The 9715-nt window shown below is 52.3% G+C and overlaps 1 protein-coding gene across 1 annotated transcript; it reads right to left on the bottom strand.

The window, feature by feature from the left end:
* Positions 1–5134: 5134 nt before the first annotated feature.
* On the bottom strand, positions 5135–8848 carry MCHR1 (melanin concentrating hormone receptor 1). The gene is made up of 3 exons (XM_017870261.1): positions 8469–8848; positions 6636–7267; positions 5135–6342 (listed from the first exon to the last, which is right to left on the bottom strand). Exons 1-3 carry the CDS (start codon positions 8755–8757, stop codon positions 5980–5982), a joined length of 1284 nt encoding a protein of 427 aa, XP_017725750.1. The 5' UTR covers positions 8758–8848; the 3' UTR covers positions 5135–5979.
* Positions 8849–9715: the final 867 nt, after the last annotated feature.

Genomic DNA, 9715 nt, shown 5'->3' with positions numbered 1-9715 from the left:
CTAGTTTGAATTGAGGAAAATATGGTTGCTAACAATAACAAAAGAACCCAATTTAAAAAATGGGCAAAAGACTTGAATAGACATTTGTCCAAAGAAGAAATACAGTCAGGAAGCACATGACGAGATGCTCAACATTGCTAATTATTAGGGAAATGCAAATCAAAATCACAATGAAACCACTTTAGGTGCATTAGAATGTCTTTTATTTTAAAAAGAAAAAGAAAAGAAGTGTTGATGAGGACGTGGAGAAATGGGAACACTTGCACATTGCTGGTGAGAATGTAACATGGTACAGCCACTATGGCAGTTTCTCAAAAAATTAAAAATAGAACTACCATATGATATGGCAATTCTTTTTCTTTTTTCTTTTTTTTCTTCTTATTATTTTTTTTTTGAAATAGAGTCTCACTCTGTGGCCCAGGCTAGTATGCAGTGGTATGATCTCTGTTTACTGCAAACTCTACCTCCCAGATTCAAGTGATCCTCCTGCCTCAGCGTCCGAAGTAGCTGGGATCACAGGCATGTGCCACCATGCCTGGCTAATTTTTATATTTTTAGTAGAGATGAGGTTTCACCATGTTGGTCAGGCTGGTCTGGAACCCCTGAGCTTAGGTGATCCTCCCACCTTGGCCTCCCAAAGTGCTGGGATTACAGGCATAAGCCACTGTGCCCTGCCCCTGATCTGGCTTTTTTTTTTTTTTTTTTTTTTTTTTTTTGAGATGGAGTCTCACTCCGTTGCCCAGGCTGGAGTGCAATGGCACAATCTTGGCTCACTGCAACCTCCACCTCCTGGATTCCAGTGATTCTCCTGCCATAGCCTCCTGAGTAGCTGGGACCACAGGTGTGCACCACCACACCACACCTGGCTAATTTTTGTGTTTTTAGCCACTGCACCCAGCCTGATCTGGCAATTCTTTTTTTTTTTTTTTGAGATGGAGTCTCACTCTGTCACCCAGGCTGGGGTGGTGCGATCTTGGCTCACTGCAACCTCCGCCTCCCAGGTTCACACCATTCTCCTAACTCAGCCTCCCAAGTAGCTGGGACTACAGGCGCCCACCACCACACCCGGCTAATTTTTTGTATTTTTAGTAGAGACGGGGTTTCACCGTGTTAGCCAGGATGGGCTTGATCTCCTGATCACGTGATCCACCCACCTCAGCCTCCCAAAGTGCTGGGATTACAGGCGTGAGCCACAGTGCCCAGCCTGATCTGGCAATTCTTATGGGTATATGCCAAAAAGAATGGAAAGCACTGACTCCAACAGATATTTGTGCACTCAGGTTCATAATAGCCAAAAGGTAGAAACAACAGATGAATGGTTAAACAAAGTGTGGTATACACATACAATGCAATATCATTCATCCTTTAAAAGGAGGAAGATTCTGACACATATGACAACGTGGATGAACCTTGAGGACATTATGCTAAGTGAAATAAGCCAGTCATGATGTAGCCGGACAAAACCCCTCAGACACCGAGATAGTGAAGGGAGTGGCTTTAATCAGCTGGGAGCATCAGCAGGCTAGCGTCTTAAAATCCGAGCTCATCAGGTGCTCAACTTCTGTCCCTTTCAAGGGCTCACAACTCTAAGGGGGTCCACGAGAGAGGGTCATGATTGATTGAGCGAGCCAGGGGTTACCTGACAGGGGCTGCAAGCACTGGTGATCAGAGTGAAACAGAACAGAATGGGAGGTTTCACAGCATCCTTCCACACAATGTCTGGAATCTGTACACAACAACAGTTGCTAGGTCAGGGGTCGAATTTTAACTACCAGGGTTTTCCTGGGTGCTGGGCTACCTGCCTTTAGTTTCGCTTCTCTTTTCTTTTCTGAGTATAAAAAAACAAAACAATGTGAGAGGGTCTCGCTCTTCCCTCAATGGAAGAACAAAATCTGTGTGATTCTACTTATACGAGGTTCCTAGACCAGTCAAATCCACAGGGACAGAACGTAACCCGGTGGTTGCCAGGAGTTATGGGGACGGAGAAATGGTCGGTTGGTATTTAATTGGTATGGAGTTTCAGTTTGGGAAGATGAAAAATTTCTGGAGACAGATGGTGGTGAGGGCTGCACAATAATGTGAATGTATTTCATGCCACGGAATTCTACACTTGAAATTGTTAAAAGAGTAAATTTTATGTTATGTGTATTTTACAATAAAAAAGAGGCTAGGCATGGTGGCTCTTGCCTGTATTCCCAGCACTTTGGGATGCCGAGGTAGGCGGATCACCTGAGGTCAGGAGTTCGAGACCAGCCTGGGCAACATAGTGGAACTCTGTCTCCACCAAAACAAAACAAAAAACAGCTGGGCATGGTGACATGCACCTGTAGTCCCAGCTACTCGGAAGGCCGAAGTGAGGGGAGGATTGCTTGAGTTCAGGAGGTCAAGGCTGCAGTGAGCTGAGATCGCACTGCTGTACTCCAGCCTGGGCAACAGAGCCAGACCTTGTCTCAAAATAAATAGATAAATAAAAACAAGTTAATTAATTAAATGAAAACTGATGATTCAGAAAGGAACAAGCAAACAGAAACCCAATGCCAGTCGCCATGTTTGGTGCTCTGCTTGCTTTTCTTGTGAACAGCAATGTGCAGAAGTGGTTCTGCGGATTCACTTGCAACCTAAATTTTGAGGTCAAAGTCTCTCAGCTGTGAAATTCTGCTGGGTGCTGGGGGACAGTTTTGGAGCATAATCCTCACAGTTGGAGAGGAAGTATTTTCTGGGGAAAAGATAAGGCAGCAGTGGATGAAGCACTGGCCGGATTTGAGGAGATGACCTGATGGGGCCCCTGTGAGAGAAACTGACTGTTAAATGTAGGAAGGGGGAAAGGAGCAAAGAGATGGACTGCAGGGCCTTCACCCCTTCTTGGACTCTGTTGCAGCTCACAGTGGCCCCACGGCCTCTCCAAGGTTCTGGACACATCCCCTAGGCTTAAGGAAGAGGAAAAGAAAGTTCCCCTCGTGCCTCATATCCCAGACCCCTGGCACTCGGTCCACCATTCCCACCCAGTGATGTCAGGAAAATGCCTTGCCAGCCCCAACCCAGTGGCTCACCTCTGCATGTGCTTACCCTCGTCCACATCGTGAGTGTTCCAGGTTTTAGCTGGGTGGGATCAGGCCTGGGAGAGGTGTGCTGGTGGCAGCTCCCTCGTACATCCCCCACCCTTCAAGCCTCCCTGCCACTTTCCCCTCGACTACCTGTTCTCCACTAACTCATCCTCCCCTTCTGCCTCCTCCCCTCTGGGAGGTTTACATTGCGTATCCACCACTTTCATGACTCCACCCACTCTGCTTCCATTTTAGTTGTTTCAGCTGGGGTTTATAGAGCTGGAAGGACAGGCTGCACCCTTGCCCGGGAGCTGGCTGGGCCTTTCCGCTGGGCCGTGTGCACTCAGCCACTGTGAGCTGTTGACCTGGTGATGTGCATTCTCTGGGAGAGGCCGTCTCCGTTGTTTCCTCTCTGGGATTCCTCCTTGGAGTGCTGGAAGGTGCAGAGGGAGTTGACGAGCAGGCCAGGGGCTGGGGCTGAAATAACACCTGGCGGAAAGCCTTCCATACATAACCCTGAGTATGAAGACCTCCTTTATCAATGTTTTGTGGCTAGGAGTTGGGCTTCTGGATTTGCTCAAGGCTTTCCTAAGAATCCTTTTTTCTTTTCTTTTTTTTTTTTTTTTTTTTTGAGATGGAGTTTTCGCTCCCTTGTTACCCAGGCTGGAGGCAATGGTGCGATCTTCGGCTCAACTGCCAACCTCTGCCTCCCGGGTTCAGTGAATTCTCCTGCCTCAGGCCCCAAGTAGCTGGGACGACAGGCGCCGCCACCGACGCCCAGCTAATTTTTGTATTTTTAGTAGAGACAGGGTTTCACCATGGTTGGCCAGGTCTGGTATCAAAATCCTGACCTCAGCTTGATCCAACTGCCTCGCCTCCCAAAGTGCTGGGATTAACAGGTGTGAGTCATCGTGCTGGCCAGAATCTTCTTTCTTTTATTGAGTGTTGGTGTCCTAAAAGAATTTTCAAGTAGCCGGTGGCAGCTGGAGATACTGTTAGTGAGCAAGGAAAATAACCATCAGCTTCTTTACCCCGCAGGTGCTAGCGGAGAGGAACACAGGCCAGGAAAACTAATGATGATAAAGAGCTCCCCAGGGGCTGATGTGGCGGCTCAAGCCTATAATCCCAACTTTCAGAGCCATAGGTGGGGAGAATTGCTTGAGACCAGCCTGGGTCAACATGGCATAGATCTTGTCCTCAAAATATAAAAAATTTAGGCACGAGGTGTGCGCCTGTGGTCCCAGCTACTTGGAGGCTGACGGTGGAGGATCGCTTTGAATCTGGAGTCAAGGCTGCAGTGAGCTGTGATTGTGTACATCGCACTCCAGCTGGGCAACAGGGCAAGACCCTGTTGTTTAAAAAAAAAAAAAAAAAAAAAAGTCCCCAGGACCCAAGGAAGCTGCCCAGAAGTTTTCTGAAGAGGCTCCCTCTGCAACTGCTGAAGAGGAACAGGCTATGCTGGTGCCCTGCTTGTACGGATGCTTGCAAGCTTTCCTCCTGCTGTCTCAGTAAGCCTGCTGAGCACTGCACTGACGCTCTCAGTCCCCTCTCAGTGAAGATCGTCAAGGAAGCAGGAGCCAAGCAAGCAGTCACGGCTGCCTCCAGCGGCCCTGGCTGTAATCTTCTGTTCAAGGGGCCCACACCAGATCTCAGCTATAGAAAGCCATACAGGCTTCAAGCTGCCTTAAGAGCTGGTTCTGCGCTGGTGACTCAAGCGGGGGTGGGGCTGGGGGAAGTGGGGGTTGGGACTTGGGGCCTGAGGGGCACAGCACTGGTGGACAAACAAAGTCCAGGGGATTTTGTGCAGAAGACAGTGAAGCTGAGTCCAAGAACAAGCCTAGCAGCGGAACTGCAATCGAATGAATCTCCCAGTAATTCCATTCATGCCAGCTGATCCTCCCTGTGGGTTCAGAAAAACATCCCTGCCTTCATGCTTCCTAAAAATGCAGCACGCACCAAGGTCTAATTTCACAGTGAAGTTGACCCTCTCTCTCTTTCTGCTTACCCACCTTCCCCCCGACCACACCCACCCCAAGTCCACAAGAACAGAGTGATGTTGGGTGGAGATTTTCCTTTATTTGTTTTTATTTTGGAGAGGAAGGGCTAGAGCAAAAAGATGATGCCAACACACCAGGCACTAGAATGACCCCTGCACATGCAGAACACACGGACACTCACGCTGGATTAGCGACTGAGCAAATGTGCCCCGTGGAGAGAATGTCACCAAAGCTGCAAAAGCACCCCGCCGCCAACTTTTATTAGTTTTAAGACCCACACCCACCCCAGATCTCCCTGTCATTCTCAGTAAGCAGACCTCCTAGGAAACTGGACTTTTCCTCCTGTGGGCTCAGTGCCACATCCCCTCAAATAAACATGCATCCTCTAGAGCAAAAGGGACATTGACAGGATGCTGGAATGCCAAGAGATGGGATGCTTCATTTTTCATTATCCACCAGCTTGGGAGAAAGGCCGCCTTCCATCACACCAGTGAGAGGTGGGAAAGAGCTGTCGGGCCCTTTCCCGTCTCTCAGGCCTTGTGCAACACGGCCCCGGCTGCTCACACTCCAGCCCTGCCTGACTTGAAACCCAGTCAGTAGCCTTCTACCTCTTGCCTTGAGAAGACATTTGAGAGCGCGCAGATATAGTGCAACCGATGATCCAGACCAACATCTTCTCTTGCTCAGCTTCTGTTCTATCCAAAGGTCTAATCCTGCTCCCCCAAAGGGATTTCTGAGGTCTGAAACCCCCAAACCTGACTCCAGGCCTCCCCAGCAATGTGTGGGCCCCATGGAATGTATTTATTTCATTGCAACAACCACTCACCACCTGACCTTCCTGCATTCCCCCAGAGCAGTCTTGGGTTTCTCTTGGCCTCTCTCCCCACGGCTTGCTGTGGTGTTCTGACTTGGAGGTGTCCAGGGCGGCAGGGGAAGTGTCAGGTACCTTTGCTTTCTGTCCTCTCCTCGTCAGCCGTCTGAGCGTTGCTGACAGCGCGAAGCTGCCCCTGGGCTGCAGGCTTCACCGAAAGGACCAAGCGTTTGCGGAACGTCTCGCAGAGCACGATGTACACAAAGGGGTTGAGGCAGCTGTTGGCGTAGCCCAAGCTGATGGCCGCATTGTACAGGTAGACAAAGGTGAGGGTCGGGCGGCTGATGGACAACTGGGTCAGCTGTAGCACATAGTAGGGTGCCCAGCACACAAAGAAGACCAGGCAGATGGCGATGGCTGTGCGGGTCACCCTCTTTGTCCGCAGCCGGATGCTGCGCTGGGAGGCGGGGGCCACTGAGGACGTCATGCGCTGCAGGATCCTCACGTATGCGGCCGTGATGACCACAAAGGGCAGGGCAAAGGCCAGGAAAAACTGGTACAGGGTGAACCAGTAAAGGTCAGTGTCCGGGTTGGGCAGGCGGATGCCGCAGCCCACNATTGTACAGGTAGACAAAGGCGAGGGTCGGGCGGCTGATGGATAACTGGGTCTGCTGTATTACATAGTAGGGTGCCGAGGACACCAAGAAGACCAGGCAGATGGCGATGGCTGTGCGGTCACCCTCTTTGTCCGCAGCCGGATGCTGCGCTGGGAGGCGGGGCCACTGAGGACGTCATGCGCTGCAGGATCCTCACGTATGCGGCCGTGATGACCACAAAGGGCAGGGCAAAGGCCAGGAAAAACTGGTACAGGGTGAACCAGTAAAGGTCAGTGTCCGGGTTGGGCAGGCGGATGCCGCAGCCCACTGCACCTCCTGGGAAGGGGATGAGTCTGGCATACAGCCACACGGGGGTGATGCTGATGAAGGAGAGGGCCCACAGGAGGCAGATCACCAGGGTGGCCACAGAGGGCTTCCGGAACTTCGTGGAAGAGATGGGGTGGACGGTGGCCAGGTAGCGGTCAATGGCCATGGCGGTCAAGATGTAGGTGCTGGTGAACTGACTATTGGCATCCATGGCCGTGATGAGGGTGCACATGGTCTCCCCAAAGTGCCACACCCCATTGCCCATGAGCTGGTGGATCATGAAGGGCATGCCCAGGAGAAAGAGGAGATCCACCACCGAGAGGTTGATGATGAAGATGTCGGGGACATTGTTGCACCAGTGCAGCTTGGACTTCTTCACAACCGCGAAGATGACCGTGGAGTTCCCGATGATGCCCAGGAGGCAGATGGTGCCGAACACCGAAGGCATGATGATGTTGATGTAGGAGACACTCCCTGAGCGAGGAGGTGATCCTGGGGACAGAAGGAGCAAGTGTCGGCCATTTGACATGGGCTCTGCTCTGAGAACTGACATCCTGCTGGCATGCTCAGCCTCCAGCGACCCACCGTTCATCTGGAATCCTCTCCCACCATTCTCCCTCCCTTCATCGTTGCTAATCTTGTCCCCTTTCCCTCCTCCATGGATTTCCTGGTGAATCCTACCAGAGTCCCCTGAGCCACCCGTCTTGCAAGGACGCAAGAAGCCTGCCTCCTGCAGGCACCAGAGGCAAGAACCACAGCTGTCTGCAGAGATTACTCTGTGCGCCCCGGGCTTCACCAGGAAACCTCATCAAAATAGCCAGAAGGACATAAAAGTAAGTGTGTATGTATGTGTGTGCGCACGTGCTTTTCGTATGTGCAGCCCTGAGTGCTTCATTTTGGAGATCTCTGGTTGGAAACGGTGTACTGATTCTTGGCCATCTCTGGGCGACTGTCTTGTAGAGGCTTTTGCCAGCTGTGCCCCGGTCAAGTCAGCAGCCCTCCCTACCCCAGGCTTCCTAGCAGGGATTTCCTTGCTTGGTATCTTCTGAGCCTGGGCTTCTCGAGTGAAGCAGAGACAGAAGCTGTGTGTTGCAGCTTAGCAGCCTGAAAAAATTATCCACATAAGCCTTTCCTCTTTTCCTTCCTTCCCTTCTCCTTCAAAGCTGGAATTCCAGGGCACCGCAGCTCTGGAAATGTCAGGAAGCTTAATTCACCAGAAAAGTTAATCCCCTCATGGCTCCGTGAAGTCTTGCCTTCCCAGGGCCTCTCCCAGGTGGCAGTAAGGATGTTTCAGACCTCATCACCCAAGTACGAGTAAAAAGCTGAGGCTAACAGTGCAGGAGTGAGCCCCCAGCTGTCTCCCACATACCACCCTCCAGCTTCTCACTTGCTTTTCCAGCCTGGAATTTTTTCTGCCAAGCCTCTTTGGAACTCAGCCGCGAGCCTTCCCCTGCTGCCTGCGGCTGGCCCCACTTCCTTGCCATTCTGAACATGCCTTCGCCCCCTGCTCTGCTCCTGACCATCTGCCCCTGCGGACCCTTGCCCCCTTCTCCCCTGCCCCTCTGAGTAAAGCAGACCACAGATTTTGTCCCCAAGAACTGTGATAAAGTTTCCCAAGCAGTTTAGCTCAGGGGTGAAACCTTCCCATTTTCCACCCACAGCCCAGAGGAGGGAGGACTCCCAGTCAACTCACCTGCTGAGGTGAGGTTATCGGGGCCATCAGAGGTGTTGCTGGTGTTGGGACCAGTGGGCAGCAGCGAGGCTTCCAGGTCCATCCAGCCAGTGCCGGTCGCCTGCTCCCACAACCGAGCTGAGCTCCCCTCCACCCACGCAGGCTGCGGCAGCCTCCAGCGCCTGCCACCTTGTCCAGGAGCACAAGCCCCGCAGTCGGGAAGGGGGTCTTCCTCGGCAGCCTGGCAGCCACTGCTGCCTCCAAGCCCAACTGCCCTCCCTACTCCCTCCTTCGCGGCTCTCACTGACATCACCTAGACACATTAACCTCTTCAGTCCCGGGCTGTGGCTGGCTTCCACTTCTGAATGCCTGCAGAGCCCCAGGGCCCTGGGGAAGCTGGGAGGGACTGGGCACAGGCAGCCCCATCAGGAAAGGGATCTCCTTCCCACTGACACTTGGGATTGTCTCGTGCACTTACAGGGGCCGCTGCTTGTCTTGCATGAGGATCGAGGTCTCTGCAAAGGCAAACGGACAAAGCAAACAGGCTGCCTCCCTTTGGAGGACACAGTAGCTTGGCTTAGCCCCTATCCCAGGTATGGGTGGCTGGGCCACATGGCAGGGTCCAGAGCTTCAGAATCAAAGGCTTGGACTGCAGCAGGGCTCCCCCCACGCACACTCAGGGCACCCTCGGCCCCTTCTCTGTGCCCTGACGGCTTCCAACCATCTCGCTGGCTATGCTGCCAGCGTCCTGCAGAAGTAGTTGAGGAGTTGGCTGCTGAACCCTTGCCTGGCACTCAGAGGTCACGCAGGTCACTCCATACTGGCCATAGCCAGGACCTCGGGGACCGGAAGGGGACAAACTCCCATCTGCACGGGATCTGCCTGGACCAGGCTCACAGAGGTGTTCATTTTCTAAATGCTCTGAGGTCCCTGAGGTTTGGCCTGGGACTCTTTGAGACAAATATCCAAGCGTGATCCCCCAAAGAGATCATCCCAGAGGAACAGCCTCAGCGGCAAAGGCGTTGAGTGAATTTTCCAAGGAGGCATCCCGTGGCCGGCCTCTGGGGCCCTCACAGACAGGAGCTGCCACTGCATCCACTGCCGGACTCGAGCCAGGGGCTCAAGGTTCACAGACGGATCCCTACATGTGTCCTCTGTCTTGTTTACTTATTGGATTCATCCAACAAACATTTATTGAGTACTTACTACCCGCCAAGCACTCTTCTAGGTTTTGCAGTAAAAAAAAAAAAAACAAAAAACGGGGGTGG

Source organism: Rhinopithecus bieti, unplaced genomic scaffold, assembly GCF_001698545.2.
Source record: "Rhinopithecus bieti isolate Rb0 unplaced genomic scaffold, ASM169854v2 scaffold_4967, whole genome shotgun sequence".
NCBI lineage: Eukaryota > Metazoa > Chordata > Mammalia > Primates > Cercopithecidae > Rhinopithecus > Rhinopithecus bieti.
Note: the sequence above shows the minus strand (reverse complement) of the source record. Positions and strands in the feature narration are given on the sequence as shown.